The sequence below is a fragment of the Pinus tabuliformis genome, chromosome 1_1, assembly GCF_031772625.1.
Source record: "Pinus tabuliformis cultivar Carrire ecotype Pingquan chromosome 1_1, CPIR1, whole genome shotgun sequence".
In the NCBI taxonomy this organism is placed as follows: domain Eukaryota; kingdom Viridiplantae; phylum Streptophyta; class Pinopsida; order Pinales; family Pinaceae; genus Pinus; species Pinus tabuliformis.
The window spans coordinates 647,943,963-647,965,906 of NC_142297.1; the positions used below are offsets into that span (position 1 = coordinate 647,943,963).

At 39.4% G+C, this 21,944-nt stretch overlaps 1 protein-coding gene across 1 annotated transcript in view; it reads right to left on the reverse strand.

The window, feature by feature from the left end:
• Positions 1–21,944, reverse strand: part of LOC149215042 (beta-galactosidase 8-like) — a 94,568-nt gene that overhangs the window by 8,967 nt on the left and 63,657 nt on the right. The window contains exons 13-15 of the mRNA XM_089392499.1: positions 9,320–9,429; positions 8,949–9,056; positions 4,264–4,374 (exon numbers count right to left, since the gene is read on the reverse strand). Coding sequence (XP_089248625.1) covers positions 4,264–4,374; positions 8,949–9,056; positions 9,320–9,429 — 329 coding nt within the window. The remainder of the gene's footprint in view (positions 1–4,263; positions 4,375–8,948; positions 9,057–9,319; positions 9,430–21,944) is intronic.

Consider the following 21,944-nt stretch of genomic DNA (forward strand, 5'->3'; position numbering starts at 1 on the left):
TTACCATATACCAGATAAGGCAGTATTTGATGTCTATCTACTAGAGCAATCATCGAATACGAGATTCCTCAATAATCGAATTCCCCCTCTGGTTGTCACAAAGAATCACAGTGGTATTCATCATGTGTACAAACAGCTCACTTAAGAGCTTCTACAACCATGCAGCTTCACACGAGATCATACTCGTAGCTATGTATTTGGTCTCGGCAGTGCTTATAGCAACCGACTTCTGCTTCCTGCTCATCCATGATATCGAAGCAAAATCCAAAGAGAACCAGCAATGAGAAGTGCTCTAGTGATCCTCCACACCGCCTGCCCAGTCAATATTCGAATAATCATGCAGTTTCATATTTCCAGCAGTGTATCTCAATCCATGAGAGATTGTGCCCCGAAGATATCTCCGAAGATTCTTGGCACCAATCCAGTGAGGCTCAACCAAGTATGAGCTCACCATGCTAACTGCAAAACATATATCCGGACAGAAGTTCACCAAGAACATCAATGTGAATGAGTTTATGAAACTCAGAGGCATTTCCCAAATCTGGTCCGACATCACTACCATATAACTTCTGAAAGTTAAGATCCTCGAGGTAGTGACAAGTTTGCAGTTTATCATTCCACATCCGAAATCCAACTCCCTCTTACTTCTGCAAATGAGAGGATCTACACCTGTCAGAAATAGGTCGTCCTCATAAGGTGCCGGTATGAGAGGTCTATCATCCACAACCTTCGGGTAATGGTTTGGATCGGTTTCACTCCTAGAGAATCTCAGCTTCATCAAACAACTATCAATCCTCTCATACTACGTCGGGGGTGTTTTGCTTCAAGCCATAGGGGGCTTTCTTCCACCTGCATATGTGAGATTCTTGATCATGAATCTCAAACCCCTCGGGTTGTTCCAAACCTGTGGACCTGCTACATGAAGGGAATAGTCCCCTTGTAAGATTTTCCTTCGTTACATCTCAGACATGTACTTTCATGCTCTTTTTGAATTCAGGCATCCCTGTCACCATCTGACTCACAGACCTCTGGTGCTATGTGTCAATGAACATGGTCCCCAGTGGACTTCCTGCAACTTGATACAACCCTGAACTCAAAAACATCTTTGAAAATTCTATTTTCAAACATGTACCTTTCCATCGATGAGTGCCACCCTGTAACCTTTGACTTCCATTGCAAAATGGACACCAGGTTCTTCTTGCGATCAAGTACATAAAAGAGATTCTGTAAATGAATCGAGTTACCCTCATTCAGTTGAGGGGTAATATTCCCTACACCCTTTCCGGGATAGGTGGCATCGGCTCCAAGTATAATCCCACGATTGTTTCCATATCTACCAAATTAGAGAGTGCACCCTTCTATCCGATGAAGTGCCTTGAAGCACTACAATCAATAAGCCAAATTTCCAAAGAATCTGAAGGAGAGGGCCAATACAAGATAACGCTTCTTTATCTTATCAAAAACAACGTTTGATTCTTCATTCCTGGGGTTCTTTGCTTTCTTTGAAGAGTTGGCCATTTCCTTGATGACCTACAGTACCTGTCATTCCTTTGATCATTGAAGATGTCCTTGGAATGATTGTTATCTTCATCAGGAGATGTGTCTCTGCCATTTGGACACTCCTTCGCATAGTGGCCAAACTTATTGCAACCAAGGCATCTGCCTTTCCTTCCACCCTTAGATTCGGACTTCCCAATGAAGTGATCTTTACGTAGGCCATCAAAAACTTCTGTTGCACTATTCTAATAATATTCTCTGCTTCAACTTCACCCTCGGTGAATTTGAGGAGGGATGAAGAATCCACTGATCCTTTTGTCCTTTCCCAACTATCTTCAGTGATTGCTCTTGCACTCTTGCTTGGGCATTGTCTTCACCTCAGCTCCGATACCATGTTAATTTTAGGTATGTTCTATACTTAGAGCAATTTATTTCAATTTTCACAATTAGCTCAATATGTTTTCCAGATTAGCAATCACATCAGCATTAAAGTAAACTGCAGATAGAACATAAACATAAATCGTAGAAGACAAGCCAAGACAAGAGGACACAAGATGTGGCGCTAGCGAGGGACAAACCCCAATGTGGGGAAACCCTTGATCAATTCTTCTTATATGTTCTTCAATAGTTCAGCAGAGAGAGAGAGAGATAGTACGTTTACAACGGAAGTCAACACTTTGACTTATCTAGATAAGAGCATAGATCATCTCTAAGAAGATGATACATGGGATCAGTTGAAGACATGTTGCTTCAACTGATTCTCCAAGGTGACTCCTTTACCTATCGTTGTGCTGCATTTCGTCATCATGTTGCACCTCACCGTGCTGCACCATGCTGCACCATCATCACTATGCTGCATCTCAACATGCTTCATTAATCATGACTGTACCCATCACTGTATTGCATTATGTGCCATTGCCGCACCATGTTGCCATACTGACTTATGTGTTGGCTGCATCTTGCTTGCTTGTTGTCCCTAGCTTGCTTGTTGTCCTTAGCATGCTTGTTGTCCTTCGCATGCTTGTTGTTGCATGCTAGTTCGACAGTTCTTGGCAGTTCCAGCTTCTGCTCTCTACGTTAGCTTTCTCGGTTGTTCCAACAGTTCCGGTTGTTCCCAGCAGTTCCGGCTATTCCCGACAGTTTCGACAATTCTATAAATTCCAACTATTCCTGGCAATTCCGACTTTTCCCGGCAATTCCTAGCAGTTCCAACGATTCCCGACAGTTTCGACAGTTTTGGCTTTTCCTGGAAGTTCCAACAATTCCCGGAAGTTCCGGCTTTTCCTGGCAGTTTCGGTAGTTTCGGCCTTTCCCGGCAATTCCGGCAGTTCTGGCTTTTCCTGGCAATTCCAACTTTTCCTGACAGTTCCAGCTTCTGCCCTCTGGATTAGGGCAGCGTTATCCCTTAGGATCTCTCCTCCTACTAAAACCCAAAGACAAGTAGAGAAGAAGAAATTCCAAGTGTGTTGAAATGACTTGAAGGCCACCTCTATTTATACTAAAACGTTGAGCACAAGTGGGGTTTATTTGGTCGCTGGCCAACCTTGATGAATTGTCCCATAACACAAATAAATTCATATCTCCATGAATACTTATCGGAATCGGATGATCTTTAGATCAATCCTACACCTCTCAATGAGAGGGATCGAAGAAAAATGTCAACTTCCATTAATAAGATGACCCACATGGAGTTTGGCCCTAGTTGCCAATTCTAAGCTGTGTCTGTTACCGCCACGTTATTTTCAGAACAAATGGAGTCATATGGGACTTAGAAGCCATTGGGTATACACTATGTTTTATGTTCTATAGTGGTCTTGCCACGATCACATAGAAATATGCCTGGTACCTGAAGGTTAGTACAGGAGGTTTGGATGCAAAGAATTGGAGGATCTTATATTTTTACACGACCTTGGATTTTTGTAGAATGCACTACATGTTAATATTGTATATGTCAAACCGGTTTGTTTGATTGGTTGAATAAAAGGAAGATTGAAACAATGGTATCAGATCAAATTGTGGTATTCCATGCTAAGACGTTTTGCTGCCAAGAAATTAGATCCATAATAGTAGATAACATTCTTATAGTTTACACACCCTTAGATTTTAGTAGAATGCATCTACATGCTAATAATATATGTTAAAATAACTTGTTTGATTGAACGTATGAAAGGAAGATTGAAACATTAGTATCATATCTAAATTGTGGTTTTTCTATGCTCAGAGGAGGCAGAACTGTAAAACACACTTTACAAAAGAATTACAAGCCAGTAATGAGTCAGAAACAGAATAGGACAAATGAGTTAAGGAACATAAGGCTGAAGAGATTCTTACTTTCAATCAGCAAAGAAGGCAAAGGCAACATCCTTGGATAAAATATCTGAAAAAACCTCTAGAATTCAATTTAAAAGTTTACTACTCAAAGATATGATGGTAAAAGTTCATAACATTGTAGAATCACTCAACCTGAAGAAACTTTACCAAGTGGTAAAGTGTCATCGTAATAGAAAATCACTATCTAGATCTCAAAATTGATAAAAATATAGGAGCAGTCTATCTGAAGAAACTTTACCAAGTGATAAATTATCAGTGCATCACTTGGTCCTAATTTATAGACAAGGATAGCATTTTTCTTAAATTTAAATTTATCTAAGAATATGATTTGCGTTTGTCATGAGTTTGCTCTTCACTGCACTCTTTTTTGCATGCATTCTAAGTTTGGTGCGGCTAACTTTTGGAAGTGGAGTAAAGCTTTTAAAAACAGTTTACCTTATACCATGTCATTGGCTGATTCTGGAGAGAATTCAACACAGGTACCCAGTTGACAGTATTGGATCCAATTTCACTGTATATTTTCTTTTTCTCTCCACTAAAGCCAACCTGCATAATATAACAAAGGTCAAACATGTAACAAAATACTCTCCTAGCTGTTAGAAGAAAACATGCCTGCACATTCAACTAAAGAGCCAAAAGTAAAAACACATGCCTGGGAAGCTAGATATTGATTGATGCAGATCCATGCATTCTCTTTGAGGCTTTGACATATTACATTACATGAGCAACGTGCACTTGAGCTTTCTGCTCAAGAAATGCGTTGTTTTTGAAGCTTGTATGGTGTTTGATTTTGGATGGGTTTGAGCATCAGCCAGATTGATTTAAAAGTTAAGTTGTTAGCTAAATCAAAATCCCATGTTCCTTTGTCCACCTTTGGTTGTCACTTGTTTGAATGATGATGCTTCTGAAATGTTTTTAGGCACAATCATGCATATTCTTCACTTTTTTGTATCTTTATCTGACTATAGTTCAGCTGAGAAGGAAGCCATCAAATTTGGGAACATGTTTGAATCCAAAGAGTTCTAACATGCCAACCGGGTCTTGGTTCACTGGTGAGCTAGATAGAGTTATGCCATTAACCAGGGCTCCATTCTATCCATGGTCTTCCCCACCCAAATGGCATGTTAAAAAAGAATGAGAGTGTATTCATGTCCCCAATGATTTGGCATAATAGATACCTGTCAGAACTGGCGTCTAAACTGAAGGTCCAAGGAAGTCCATGATATCTGGTACAGCCCCTCTAGGAATGTTTCTGAAAGCACTTCCAAAAGAAAAATCTGACATAGTTGTATATAAGTAACTCTTGTTGCTTTCCATTTTCCCTATGAACAAATATATGTAACAAAAGAAATCCCAGCTTTGTTTTTAGAATTCCTGTTAGTGATGTATAATCTGCTATTTAATCTTCGTACTTGTGCTTGTCTATATATACCTACCTGTGGCTAAGCAGCAATATCTTCCTTGAAGAAGTATGTGTGCTTGACCTAGCCTTTGCTTTTATTTTTATTTTTTTGGCAAAGTCGAACTTCCTTGGAGAAGCATAGGCAATTCTACTAAATTTTTTCCTTTCCCATCCATTGTTTTCTTTCCAATTTCTCTTTCCAGGGGAAACAAATAATTTTATGCCAGGACCTTATTTGTCAAGATGAGTCAATAAAGCTACACGCAATAAAAACTCTTGTAGTTGAGTGTAGGGAAACAACCAAACCCATTTTGGAAGAGGTAGTTGTGGAGAATTTAGTCATAAAAAGGGAAGACGTAAACAGGATGATGGATATTGGAAGCTGAAGTCATAATCACAACCAATGATCGTAAATAGTAACATTCTGTGATTGATGCGGTGTCAAGGAGTCAATGTCTTACCATATAAAGAATGGTAAGAGTGGGAAGACTCAATATGACCTCCTAGGTTTTGGCCAAGGATATAGAAGAGTAGAATAGTAGAACGGATTGGAACATTAATGTAGACAAAGATTGTGCGTGGATTTCGTGAGAAACCATGCATACCCAAGGGCTCTATCTTATTCAACTTTGTATGACGACCATGGCTGAGGTAGAATTAAGTTATTTATAGCTAAGGAAGAGGCACACTGGCCATATGAAAAGGGCTGAGGTAGAATTCAGTTATTTATAACTAAGGAAGAGGCACACTGGCCATATGAAAAGATGGCGGAGTCTTATTTATTAATCTGAAGAAAATGATAATCAAAGAATAAGTAGCTTTGTCAAATACAAATACTAAAAACCATGATAAAACAGAGGATCCCAATTAGAGACTTTTGAGGAAAATGTTGAGCCAATATTATGCGTTAGTAATGCTTGAAGAGTGTTACTAAGAATTCAAACGATGGCCTTCTAAATTGGTGAATGGAGGATTATGAGATGTTTACACCAACATGTTTCCAAGCATTTGTGGAAGATAATGCAATTAAGGATGAAACCAAGAAAGAAGGTGTACACAAAATTTGTGAGAGTGGAGATCAAAAGGATGACAAAAGACAACTTATAACGATAACGCAGGCCGATGTAGCAAAAGGAGTGCTGCAAGAGTACCCCCCGCATAAGTGGAGGAAGGGCAGGTCACTGGACATATTTCAATCTGAACAGCATTTTTACCATCTCCAACAAAAAATGGAGACAAGTTTCTCCAACTAAGGAAGAAATGATGAGAACTAGAATACATTTTCTCCATATTTAGATGAATTTATTTACCCAGTAATTTCTAGTGTTCTTCATGTGAGAAAAAAATTATATTCTGGGATAGCTTTATAAAACGTCAAAACTATTCTTTTACCATCAATCTCCAGTGTTTATCATGAACCTGTGCTATGAATGAGCTCCATTGAGTGATGTAAAGATACATTCAGGGATAATTGTCCCTCTCTCTTTCCTTCTTGTAGTGTTTGATCAAGTGATAGAGGATAAGGAACTCATCTATGAAGAAATCAAGAGATGCTAAAGAAATTGAAGACAAATTCATGAGAATTTATACTGTCACTGATCAAAGATGGAAACATCACCAAATATGGCAGTCTACTACTGCTTGAGTTAGGATACTCAAGCACAGATTCATTATTAAGAAGTCCTTGTTACTAATTTTTTATTAGTTGAATGAACAATTGTGTTCCCCTTTTGTTTTGTACGTTAATAAAGAGGCAACCTTATCAAAACAACCGAAGGAAACAACATTATATACTATGCTTCGTGAATCATCCCTGCATCTTTGTTGATTAAATGTATGAATGCATACATAAGGTTGTGAGTTGGAATAATATCTTCAATAAAAAATTCGGTGTTCTAGTGAATAATGTTGTGAATGATTCGTATTTCCTTCCTATTTATTTAAGTCTTGTTCACGCATATTTTTTCTTAATCAATCGTGTCTCTTTTTTCCTGTACCACGATCATTACAAAGTGGATTCACTTTCGACAAAATGAAGAGGGCTCTATAGGTTATTTTTCTTAGTAACATATGAGTATCATGGAGAAACCCTCATTATACACACTAAAAGTAAGTTGAGGTGTATGATTCTTGAGTGTCCCTTCTAAGATAGCGTTAATTTTTTCATTGATTTCATAAAGCTAATTTCTAATATTATTTGTTATATGGATACAAAGAAACCTATTAAAACATTGACTTCGTATGAGGACTAAATCCATCACAAGAGAGATCATTTCATATTTACATTTAAAAATACACAAGGTGGACTTTAAATATGTTTTAGGCCCTTAACCCAAAAAGGTATGAAATTAAACAAGGAAGAGACCTTATTCCCATGTTATACAGGACAGGAAGGGATTTATTATTTTAGTGAAGAGGACTCACGATGCTAGAAAGGAGGAATGTATTGTCTAGAGTCAATATTCTCAACTTTTAGCGTGGTGATATTATTTTGGCCAAAAAATTGTAGGATAGTTGAGTGTAGGGGATCAAATAGACACATCATCAAAAGCATATTCCAAAGCTACAAACATCTACTACATGGTTTACCTCACAAGTAGCTAGTCCTTTTTCCTTCGAGAGGAATTGAAGTCTTTAAAGTCTTTTATTTTGCTAAAGAACAACCATTTTGAAAAGAGCAACCAAATAGGATGAAAGGAGGTCAAAATCCCGATTTACATTGGTAACACACACTTTATCTTCTTTCTTACGAATTTCTTGAGTATAGAGAAGGTCCTTTAAAGAAATATGACCTATTGTGATGATCTTTTATGTGTGGATGAGGAGGTCGAACTGGATGGCGTTGTTGAAATGTTTATTGTTATAGTCCTTGTAAATAAGCTCGAACTTTAGAGTGATTTGTATTTAGAGAGCACAGTGAATGAAGATCCAAAAGAAAAAGTTGAAAATAATTAAAATGACAATAGCATTGGCATTGATAATAAGTATGGTCTTTTTTTAGCCTTTCAATTTAATAGTGTATTTTGTTAATACTTTTAAAATTTTAGAAAAGTTTGTATTATGTAACTAATTTTAAAAATTTTAGAAAATTGTATATTACATTAATAAAAAAGTTAAAATTTTAAAATATTTTGATATGACAAATCGATATATTACTTTATTAATATTATTTTCATTTTAAAATTAAGATTCTAATGAAATTTGATTATTTAATATGTTAAAATTCCAAAATTTGATGAATAATCATTAATATGCTTTTAGCGTTTTTATGTTTCAACTTCCAAATTTGAACTTTTCTAGGTTATATTAACATGGACATACATGTAAATCAATGATATGGGATCCAAACTTGATACACATATCAACTCTCATTCACCCTGGATACTTTGGTTATATTTAATCCATGTATTTACACAAAAGGTACTGCAAACCTCACAATAGCCTTCCCAATGTGATCAAACAGAAGTAGACTGCACAATAGCCTTCCCAATGTGATCAAACAGAAGTAGACAACATTGTAGGGTGTCGTGTTGTAAGATACATATAGTGGTTATTGGCATGATTTGCCATGTAGTTTTTCTCAAAAACTCAAAGTATAAGAAACAAAATCATAGAGATCTTATACGAACAATTGTATTAGACGATTTCTTATGACCAGTTTCTTTCTCTTCTTCTCCAAAAACAAACAGAGAAACAAGGAAGGCAGTAAGAGAGAGACCTGATATGTCCATACTTCATTCGACAAGTCTCGAGTTCCATCCTTGAAGCCTTCAATTGCAACCTTGGTGATTCCCGCACCCCTTTTCTCAAAAAGTGCTCCAGAATTCTTTGTCAAAAGCAAAAGTTTAATTTAAATGGTCAGCAGACACTCTCATGTAAGAATTCAGAGGTAGAAAATATCAGTAACATATATGAAGAACATTTATGAAGATATGGAGCTATAATCAACCAGATTGCCGTCATACTCAAAGCATAATAAAAGTATAATATTAATTACTATATTCAGTATTTAGCATCGAAAAAGAGAAACTATAATAACCATAGAAACAAAAGTACAATTATATCATTCATTTAAGTTTGAAAGATTACCGGCAATCCCATTGTCGTGCTTAATAGAGCTATATTGTTTCTCCCGGACTGTAAGGAGATATATTGTCGATGCTTGAACATAGGGCTTCTGCTATTTCCATTTCCATTTCCTAAAATATATACACATTACAGAATAACATCTTGTCATTTTACTACTTTACATCTTATAGAAATAATAAACACAAGGATGCTCCGCATACAAGGTCAAACTTTTCAAATCTTAAATATTTTATAATTCAAGCCTAAACTTTTCCCGTGTTATTTTTTTCTTTTAATTTAATTTAGAAGAAAACTAAACACTTAACATAATTAGTACACATTTGATTAACTTAATTACTAAAAAAATTAAAATTATTACAGAAACATACAGATCCTTTAAATGTTCAAATGTAATGCATACACTGATAACAGAAGCACAATAAGTATCACATAATAAGGAATGGATAGTCAAAGTTTAAGGATCGACTTGCAAATCTAGAAACACGACATGAGAACCCACTCTATACACGGTTAGCATATATGTAATCTACTCAATAACTAAGATATGTGATTATTAAGTTTGTATTTGGATTCAATAGATTTGCATAATTAAAGAAGTAATTATGATCATCCTGAACCTCCCATAAGCACAATCAGTATCACATAATAAAGAATGGATAGTCAAAGTTTAAGGATCGACTTGCAAATCTAGAAACACAACATGAGAACCCACTCTATACATGGTTAACATATATGTAATCTACTCAATAACTAGGATATGTGATTATTAAGTTTGTGTTTGAATTCAATAAATTTGCATAATTAAAGAAGTAATTATGATCATCCTGAACCTCCCATAAGATCCTATTTCTACTGTCAGTACCATTTAGGATCATCAATTCTCCATAGTGGAAAGGTTAGTGCCTATACATTGTATCATAATTTAATGGCCATACTGTACATTTTTCCCTGAATTGATGGACATATATTGATTATTTTGAGTCCTTCCCTATAAAGTTTTGTAGATGTTCTATGCTAAGAGCAATTTCACTTTTCTCACAGCAATCATACAAGTAGATAAGCAAAATGCAGATAGAACATATAAGCAGATCTTACAGAAGACAAATCAGAAACAAGAAAAATGTATGTGTTTGTTTCGGCGGTCAACAGGATGCTTCAACCAGCAAAGTCTCCTTTGGTCAGCCAGCCCAGCATGTGTCACAACAACCCTCCAACCAGTAGATGAGTCAACCCAAGTCAGTTCTACAAAAGTCAACGCTGTCCTGAAAAGTCAACGCAGGGGCAGCAAGCTAAAAGTCAACGCAGCAGCAAAACGGTCAACCCTTTGACCTCGATTTTTGTGCCAGGTAGTATGGCCTTCAAAAATCGAACCTCCCACAAGTTTTCAGCTTGTTTGGACCAAGCGTTGACCAAAGTCAACGCTGGTCAAACTTCTGCAAAACCCTAGCAGCAGAAAAATCCTCTTCGTCCTTCCCACGTGTGGCTGAAATTCGTCCTCCAGGTAGCTCGTACTTTTTAGGATGAGAGAGGAAGATGTGAGTTGTGTTGTGATCAAATTCTCTCCAACTTTTCCTGTATATATATATCCATCAATGAGGGTGTGTGACACATCTGTTCGGCATGTGAGCCTACATTACAAAACTGGCTGACCTTTGCACATATAATTTATTAAGAATAATAAATTCAAAATATAAGTTCTGCTCATCGGATTAAGACTATTTTTATATGGATTTTACACCTCTTAGAAAGAGGAATCCAACAAAAATATTAGCCTCTTAATCTAAGCATCAGAACATGGAGTTTGGACCTAGTTGTCCAAATTTAACACTCCCTCTCAACTAGGGAGAACTCCATCTATTAGTGCAATTAACATCGTGCGTCATCCCGCCGAAACTTGCTTTGCTGGCTTCTTTATTTCAGAACAGAAGTGGGTCAGTCACAAAGACATCATTCCCCGACTGACATAATCAGTCCAGAGGTTCCCAGACCTCACAAATCTTGATCCCAGATCAAGTGGTTGGACCATGCCATCCTAGATAGAGAGTACGGCAATCTCTGATGCGTCCATCAGTCTTTGCTAATAGTCTCTAGCTTTTCCACACCTCATTGGCCAAATGAGAGGTACTTCCCATGAGCCCTGAACTCAATGGGTAGGATGCATACGGGGCACAGATTAAATGGGTGGCGAACCAGCTCAATAATCACAAGGGTGGGGCAGAAGCATTATGAGTGCTTATAGCTCCGAGAAGCTATCCCCAAAGCCCCCCAGAGCTCCCAGAGCTCATCGTCCAACAGGACCCACATCATAGAGTCTTTCCACGACACCAAGACTCTCACGGAAGGTTAGGAACTTGACCTTCCCCAGGGGCTTAGTGAGAATATCTGCGACCTACTCATCAGTTCCTATATGATCGAGCCTTACGGCGCCTCGCTGTACCATATCTCGGATAAAGTGGTACCTGATATCAATATGCTTGGATCGGTCATGGAACACAGGATTCTCAGTCATACGAATCCCACTCTGATTATCACAGAGTATTACAATGGTATCTAGCACATGTTGGAACAGCTCACTAAAGAGCTTCCTCAACCAAACTGCTTCACAACAGGCCATACTAGCAGCAATGTATTCGGCCTCCGCGGTGCTCAAAGCCACCGACTTCTGCTTCCTGCTCATCCATGAGATCGAAGCAGAACCAAGATTGAAACAACATCCAGACGTGCTCTTACGATCCACCACACTGCCAGCCCAATCGGCATCAGTATATCCCCGGAGTATCACACTCCCGGCAGTGTATCTCAGCCCATGGTTTATCGTGCCCCGAAGATATCTCAAAAGATTCTTGGCACCAACCCAGTGAAAATGATGAGGCTCAACCATCTGTTGACTCAAAGTATTCACTGCAAAACATATGTCCGGACGGGTGTTCACTAAGAACATCAAAGCTCCTATGAGTTGACGATACTCAGTAGGATTGGCCAAGATAGGCCCTGCAGCGCTGCCACTCAACTTCTTAAAGTTGAGTTCCATTGGTGTCGGCACGGACTTACAGTCCACCATCCCAAATCTTTCCAGAAGCTTCACAATATACTTTCCTTGAGAAAGGAAAATCTCTCCAGGTCTCTGCCAGACCTCCAGGCCTAGGAAATAGTGCATCAGTCCTAGGTCTTTCATCTCGAACTCAGCAGCAAGCTCCCTCTTACATTGATGAATGAGAGGGTCATCACCTGTCAGGAAGAGGTCGTCCACATACAGCACTAGAATGAGAGGCTTTCCTTCCTCAACCTTAAAGTAAAGGTTTGGATCAGCATTGCTTCGAGTGAAGCCCAGCTTCATCAAGTAACTATCCATCCTCTCATACCAAGCTCTGGGTGCTTGCTTTAACCCATAGAGGGCTTTCTTCAACCTGCAGACATAAGTGTCTCGATCTTGAACTTCAAATCCCAGAGGTTGTTCTACATACACCTCTTCCTTTATTGCACCATGCAGAAAAGCGGTCTTGACATCCATCTGATGAAGACTCCATCCTTGCGTAGCAGCAAGGGCTATGATGGATCGGATGGTGGTATATCGAGCCACAGGTGCAAATATATCGTCATAGTCAATTCCTTCCTTTTGAGAGAAGCCACGGGCAACAAATCTTGCCTTAAATTTTTCAGCACTCCCATCAGATCCATGTTTAATCTTGTAGAGCCATTTAGCGGTGACAACAGATTTGTCCTTCGGTCTCGGGACCACATCCCAGACATCATTCTTCATAATAGCCTCATATTCTTCATGCATAGCATCCTTCCAGACTTGATGCTTGATGGCTTCTTCAAAAGATCCAGGTTCAGATTGTATAATAGTACTCATGGCAACTAGATACCCTTGGTATCTACACGGCTTCTTGCTTTCTCGGAATGTTCCCCTTGGGGCAGCATGACCCTCAGCATCTTCGAGGGTGTCCCTGAGCCATGATGGCCTCTTTCCTAGAGAAGGGGAAGGATCAATAGGGTCCATTGGCCCTTCAACATCAGGCATAGTCTCATCCTGGGGTTCTTCCAGATTTCCAGGTCTTTCTTCATGGTTTTCTTCAGATCTAGGAAGATCTACTACTTTCTTCAGGGAAGCATCTTCGTCAAAAGTGACATCATGGCTTATCTCTACTTCCCTTTGACCAGGTACATAGACTCTATATGCCTTAGAAGTCTCATTGTAGCCCACAAACATTCCTTTCTTCCCAGTAGCATCCAGCTTACTTCTCTTTTCTTTCGGCACATGAAAATAGACAGGACATCCAAAAATTCTAAAATGTGAGACATCAGGTTTCTTACTAGAGAAAACCTCTTCGGGAGTTTTGGAGTCCAAAGCGGAATGAGGGCATCGGTTTTGAATGTACACAGCAGTATTTGCAGCTTCTCCCCACAGAAACTTTGGAAGACCCTGGTCACATAGTATGGCACGGGCAGCTTCCACAATAGTCCTATTCTTGCGTTCAGCAACACCATTATGCTCAGGAGTATATGCAGTGGTAGTCTCCCTCTTAATGCCAGCTTCTCTGCAAAAGTCTTTGAACTCATTTGACTCATATTCAGTGCCATTGTCAGTCCTCAAAATCTTGATCTTCTTTCCGGTCATATTTTCCACCAAGGCTTTGAAGGTACGGAACCACATGAAAGCCTCATCCTTCTTCTTCAAGAAGTATATCCAGGTTTTGCGAGAGAAGTCATCAGTAAATGTCATATAGTAAGAACATCCCCCCAGGGATGTTACAGGCAACATACCGGAAAGATCAGAATGGACCAGTTGCAATATCTCAGATGTCTTTGTGACACTTGAGGGGAAAGGTCCCCTTGTATGTTTTCCTTCAGCACAGCCCTTACATACACCTTTATGATTATTTCCAAAATCAGGCATCCCTGTCACCACCTTCCTTGCTTCGGGAATAGCCTTGTAATGAAGGTGTCCAAATCTTCGGTGCCATAGTTCGGTTTGACGGATAGTATCACAATTCATAGCTCCCAACGGACTCCCTCCAACCTGGTAGAGTGTACCAACTCTAAAACCAATTGAGATAGCTTCCTTGAAGCTCTTCTTCCACATGAGTACCTTTCCATCAGAGAAAGTTACATTGAATCCTTTGTCTTTCATGGCAGATACAGACACAAGGTTCTTCTTCAATTTGGGTACATAGAGTACATCTTGTAGATGGAGTGTTAAACTCACATGGAAAACATAGAATATAGGAAAGATAAATCATTGATTACATTTTTTATTAACAGGAGATGTACATTTATAATACAATGTTGTGACTCTTGGGATTCAGATCCCAAGGTCTCTTGGACTGCTTTGTCCATTCAACTTCCACGCTAACCCATTAGGATTAGGTGTCCAACATTCCCCCCCTTAATCCGAAGGGTTATGTATGAATCCAAGAAGAGAGTTGTAATACAAAATGTGCAAAAAATGCATGGCAGCACTAGGTTGAATGTGCTCTATGAAATGTTGGTAAAAAAAGGGCGGTGGTTTAAGGATGACCACCAACACTGGAACGCTTAGTGCAGTTCCCGGAACTCTTCCAAAACTGGCAAGAAACTGAAGTTTTCTGCTAGAGGAAGTGTTCTCAATCTGTGATGGTTTAAGGATGACCAACAACTCTGGAATGCTTAATGCAATTCCTGGAACTCTTCCAAAACTGGCAAGAAGCTGGAGTCTTCTGCTAGAGGAAGTGTCTTTAATCTGTGATGGTTTAAGGATGACCAACAACTCTGCTGGAACTCTTCCAAAACTGGCAAGAAGCTCGAGTCTTCTGCTAGAGGAAGTCCCAAATTGCCAACTGAAGGCATGTTCAAGCATCTTGTCTCTGGCTACAACTCTGAAACTGGTGTGGCAGGTTGTGGCTCAGGCTCGCTTGATGTGACTTTGAAGCTTGTAGATGACCATCATTTCCCCCCTGTCAGGTACAAGGTGAGAAGATGGAGAAAACTCAACTGCAAGACTGTTCAATACTCTAGAACAAGTTCTAACATGCGTTTGGAATATCTTCTTGGCTGTTGATGCCCATTGCCAAGAAGCGATCCATCCAAGATGAATCTTTGTTCTTGCAGGACGTTTGTTTCTGAAGCATCTGTTTGAAGAATGAGTGGTTTTATGACAGTGCTTACATGGTTGAAGATCAAAACAGTGATCTTTCAAATGGCCAACTTGGTCACAGTGTTGGCATTTCACGATCTGTTGTTGTTGTTGTTGCTGTGGAAGAGGGGTAGAATCTGGAACAGTTGAAGCTGAACTGTCATTAATGAAACCAGCACTCTGAAACTGAATGGGCTTGGCATAGTCTGGAATATGAAAGGACAAGTCCTTGTCATATCCAAGACCGGTTCTGTGTTTGTTGTGGACAAGCTGTTCCCAAGGTCTGATGATGGGCTTGGGAAGTGCAAACTGAACCTCTGCATCTGCATGTAACTTTGCTGCTTTATCTGAATGAACTGTAACATTATTGACTTGCTGTTTATGGGAGTCTGCTTCATTGTTCTGAACAGAAACAGGTTCAGAATGATGACTCCACTGGTGTAATTCTTCCTGCTGTAGCTTTGTTTCCAGCTACAAAAACTCAATATTTTCTTGTACATTTTTCAAACAGATTTGAATGTTTGCGACAATGGCTTTATCAATCATAATTGTATTGTCCGTGGTAGAATGTATTAGAGTGTTCAGCAATTCTAATACAACAGCCATTCTATCCATTTGACAATAATATCACTGCAAAAAATTGATTGGTGTACCACTTTGTCTTCAAAAAATCTTCAAGTATGTAGCTTCTCAATATACTTCCATATACAATGCAATTTCATACCATGAACATATTTTGAATATCTATGTATTTCAGCCGTCAGACTTGAATTTCAAAAACCCCTTCAAATAGGAAGACCAGTGTGAAGCTTTGAGTCTGCTAAAAGAAGCTCCTCCAAATGTGTCTGCAGCTCTACCAAAAGATCCTATATATTTGTTGTCACTGATTTTATCTCAGTGTCAAAGTGAAGATCTCCTTCAAATTGAAGATGAATGCATTCATAAAGTGCCAAAGCTCACTGTTGCTATTATGAAAGCATACAGATCAGCTGCAGAGAGTTCACAAAGACATTATTACAGCAATCTCCTAAGCCATGCATTGGAAGTGATTTCATATGTGATTCATAGGCTTACATCTACTGATATTTGGGAGGTTCTAACCACTCTAGATGGCCTCCTTACCACTGGTGATTCAACCTTGGATGAGGCGCCAAGAGAATTTAAACCAGCACTTGCTTCATTTCTTGCAAGTTTAAGTGCGGTGGAAATACCTGAAGATGAAGGAAATGCTGTAAGTAAGGCAATTTGGCAACTATACCATCTAGTATTGAGAGAACGACATTGGGCTGGTGTTCATCTTGGTCTTGCTTCTTTTGGGTACTTCGCTGCACGAACTTCCTGCAATGAATTGTGGCGCTTTGTACCTTTGGATGCAGCTGAAGAGATACTCCTCCGGTTTCAGTTGTCACCAGTCGTGCTTCTAGCAGTAATAAATCTAGGCGACCTTCATTCATTGCCCAATAAAGCAGCAGCTGGAATGTGCCATCGGTCTCACGGTCATCATGCCCACTTCTGTTTTGCCCTTCACCAGTCAACTTGAAATTCTAATTCCAATTAATTCAGTTCACCAAAATCCAGCCATGGAATATACAGAAGCAGTGCTGGTCATGTAACAATCTGACGAATATATCATATGACTGCCAGTCATGGATTGCATTTAAGAACAATGAAGGCGCATCAAATACACAGTGATAATTATGAGGGGCATCTTAAAATCTTTTGATGAATAAACGTGTATTGATTGAATGCACACAGGCTGGTGAAATGACAGTGAGAAAACCATATCTTAATCCTGTTGTTTTTGAATTTGTGGGGGCCTATTCAAAAGCAAAAGCAGAAGCAACCACTACCCAGTCAACTTCTAAAACATGGATTTATGCAGAGCTCCGAGCACACGTAAGACACACAACACAACGTTTTGTTTCGTGTATATCACAGCGACAGTGAGCATTACGATTTTACTGAAGGCAGCATCAGAGATACGTATGTAAATACAAATATCAGTCCACCCAAAAATGAGACGTCTTCAGATCTACCAAACTACCAAGGGTCAATTATTTATCTGAAACATAAATGGTGCAACTCAAACTATCTGCAAATTCTGTGCCGCGAACTCCAGTTGAATACTTATATAGGTGATAAGTAGCTCTCGGCCAAATACCGAGTTATATACACCAAAAGAAATCGCTGCGGGGGTGCAATTTGGCTGTCTGCAATCGTTTGATAGCGAAGAAGCTGGTACACATGAACCCCGATAACTACACCCTTGAGATTTTAGGAGTGCATGGCTTTAACTGACGCGGGAAGTTGAACAGACTCGGATATAGATATGGACAGCGTTCAAAAACTGCACCAAACAATGTCTCAAAAACTGCGTCAACGTGCCTCTTAATACCGCTGCGCAACACATCACATTACCAGAACTGTCATTTAAAAAACAACAGCGCAATGCGTTATCTCCCTTGCTTGAATCACCGAAGGATGAGAGGACTGCTTCTAAATGAATAGAAATCAACTTCACAATGCGTTATCTCCCTTGCGTTAGAATGAAAAATACTCAATAAAAAACTAAATCTATATACAACGCATTTAGCACGGAGCCGCAGCAAACTGATACCAAGCCGCAGCAAACTGGAGCCAAATTCTTTTTCTAAAACAAGAAACACCAAACCGCCTGCGATTAGGATCTCACTGTTCAGTTATGGATTCTTTTTCTAAAACAAGAACCTTGTTGCTTGGATTGTGGGCGATCTTATGTGGTCTGTGGAAAGACTCATCCACAAGCGATTGGAGAACAATTGCATACGACTACAAATATATTTCTTGGACTCCCGATGTCGTATGTCTTGGTTCATGATGGACGGAGGCATCCATGAGAAAACTTGCAAACTTAATGGCACATCTCGGGGGAGGAGCCGAGGCTCACGTTTCAAGCAGTATGAACAGAGCAAACTGATCCTAGGAATTTCGATGGATGTCTCAGGAAACGTTAGAAACTCACTGATGGTTCATGGCGGAATGAAGGGAGCCATCACTACCTTCTCGGCCTACTGAGACTACAGCCGTTTGTCCAAGGAATTTCGATGATACCAGGGGAGAGCAACGTTTCTGCAAATCGGCGGCAGATTATTCAACGCTCAGGTGCATTAAAAAAACGCATATTCAGCAGAGCAGAATTATGGATAATACGCTCTCTGACTGCCAGTTATGGATTCTTAATGAATGAGCGGATTGGTAGAACGTTCCAAGCAGACAAACGTTCCAGGCAGAGGTCAGACAAATGTTCCAGGCGTTCCAGGCAGCGTTACCGTTTCAGCTCTGACATCATTTGGTATGCAGCTTCAGAAGAGCAGGGCGCAGGTACATCGCAGCGATGGCAGAATTAATGGAGCGTTACAGAAGACTAGGCCAGCTCTAGTCAGCACTATTCAAGGCAACTCAGACCAGTTGCTCAGGGAAAACAGGCCACTCATCATGGCTCTGATACCATGTTAAACTCACATGGAAAACATAGAATATAGGAAAGATAAATCATTGATTACATTTTTTATTAACAGGAGATGTACATTTATAATACAATGTTGTGACTCTTGGGATTCAGATCCCAAGGTCTCTTGGACTGCTTTGTCCATTCAACTTCCACGCTAACCCATTAGGATTAGGTGTCCAACATGGAGGACTTGTCCTTGAGACAAGTGGAGGGTCACAGTCCCGGTCCCTTTCACAGGTTAAGTGGCATTATCCCCAAGGATAATTTCTAGATTAGTATCCCTTTCAACCATGTCAGAAAGTGCTTCCTTGAATCCGGTGATGTGTCTTGAGGCACCACTATCGATTAGCCAGACATCCATAGTGTCGGGCGGAGATGCAGCTGAGAGAGCAGATATTAGAATATACTCATTTCTTTTATCAACAACATTAGACTCCTCATACCTGGTATTTCTGGTCCTTTTAGAAGGTGGATGGTTTCCTTCAAAGTGAGCCTTCCTCTTTCCTTTGGATTTGTCATTTCTTTGATTCCCATTCCTTCGGTTGTTGTTGTTGTCGTCACTATCGGGAGAATTCTTCTGGAAGGGGCATTCTCTAGCATAGTGTCCAGTCCTATGGCAGGTGAACCGTGAAACATTTACCCTTCTTCTTTTGAGTCTTAGTCCTTCCTTTGTCCTTGGAACCACCAGAGTTCTTCTTTCGGGAATGAGCAACATAGGCAGCATTTCTTTCATTATCAAATTCCTTCATCCTTGTTTCTTCTTGCATACATCTAGACAGAAGCTCATCAAAGTTAGGGATGGTATTATTGTTGAGAATGGTAGTTGTGAATACTTGCCATTCATATGGAAGTCCTCCAAGTGCGGTGAGAACCATCTCACGATCAGCTATTGTCTCGCCAATAGCTAGCAGATTGATCCTGGTTTCGGTCAACTTCATAAAGAAAGTTTGAATAGACTCGTCTCGGCCCTTCTTCATATTCTTCAACTTGTCCTTGAGGAATAGCACTTGGTTCACATTGTTTACTCGGAACATAAGTATCAGTTTGTCATACATCTCCTTGGATGTGCCTAGTTCAGATATGTAGGCAACCAGACTCTTATTTATGGATTCCCTGATCAGCAGTTTTGCTCTGATTTCTCCCTTCTTATACTTGTGTTTAACAGCAGCAGAGGCATTTGATGGAGGTTCTTGAATCTTCCCTGTCACATGATCTAGGAGATCATGATCTTCTAATTTGAGATCTAATAACATCTTCCAGGCATGGAAGTCATCACTTCCAGTCAGCTTGTCATTCTCCCTGAATTCAAGCTTAGAGGAATCCATTTCCTTCGATGATGATTGCTATAGATAGAGTTTGTCTTCACCTCAGCTCTGATACCATGTAAAGTTTTGTAGATGTTCTATGCTAAGAGCAATTTCACTTTTCTCACAGCAATCATACAAGTAGATAAGCAAAATGCAGATAGAACATATAAGCAGATCTTACAGAAGACAAATCAGAAACAAGAAAAATGTATGTGTTTGTTTCGGCGGTCAACAGGATGCTTCAACCAGCAAAGTCTCCTTTGGTCAGCCAGCCCAGCATGTGTCACAACAACCCTCCAACCAGTAGATGAGTCAACCCAAGTCAGTTCTACAAAAGTCAACGCTGTCCTGAAAAGTCAACGCAGAGGCAGCAAGCTAAAAGTCAACGCAGCAGCAAAACGGTCAACCCTTTGACCTCGATTTTTGTGCTAGGTAGTATGGCCTTCAAAAATCGAACCTCCCACAAGTTTTCAGCTTGTTTGGACCAAGCGTTGACCAAAGTCAACGCTGGTCAAACTTCTGCGAAACCCTAGCAGCAGAAAAATCCTCTTCGTCCTTCCCACGTGTGGCTGAAATTCGTCCTCCAGGTAGCTCGTACTTTTTAGGATGAGAGAGGAAGATGTGAGTTGTGTTGTGATCAAATTCTCTCCAACTTTTCCTGTATATATATATCCATCAATGAGGGTGTGTGACACATCTGTTGGGCATGTGAGCCTACATTACAAAACTGGCTGACCTTTGCACATATAATTTATTAAGAATAATAAATTCAAAATATAAGTTCTGCTCATCGGATTAAGACTATTTTTATATGGATTTTACACCTCTCAGAAAGAGGAATCCAACAAAAATATTAGCCTCTTAATCTGAGCATCAGAACATGGAGTTTGGACCTAGTTGTCCAAATTTAACATTCCCCAACCACTTTACCAAAATAGTAAGAAAGTATGATAAATTTTGAGGACACTCCATCATGTTAATTACAATTCGGTAAATGTAATTCCTATTAAAATAATTGAGGTTTAAAATGGACCTCCCACTCTGCATACTTTTGAGAAACCCATAGTTAGATAAACTAGAAATACGTAGCTCTCCCTCTACATTTTTTGCTTTCCTTTATTACAAATGTCATTTGATTCATTAATTGTATCCACTGTCATGTAAGAGAGAGAATCATTGAAAAAATTTCTAGAAATCCTTCAATCTATCTTATGGCCTCTGCATTGTCTGGTACTTTAGTATTCATTTCCAAAGGTTTGTGGGATTCTATTGTCTTGCTTGGTAGAATGGAAAATGCAGAAGATTTATCTAGCTAAAAAAATTTAGTAAGATCAATTGCAGCATAGATTATCAATAAGGTAATTCTTCTAAGGTAGCACAGCCATATAGTTGATCCAACTACCAACTTACTGTATAATTCCATCTTATGCTATTTCCATGTCAAGCATCCTAATACTTCTGAAAGATTAGCAGCCCAGGATCATGGAATGAAATAAATCAAGGAAGGTTGAAAGTAAAGTTCAAGAAGACGATTTCAACTTTATCTACCCATGGAGATTTACAGTTGAACTATATGCTACAAAACACAGTATACAGGAAGCAAATTTGAGAATCAAATTTCTAGGATGGGACTAGCTACATACTAGACTTAGGAAATTTAGATTTGATAGAATTAAGACAACAAATCTCTGACATAATCCGAAAACTGAAGTT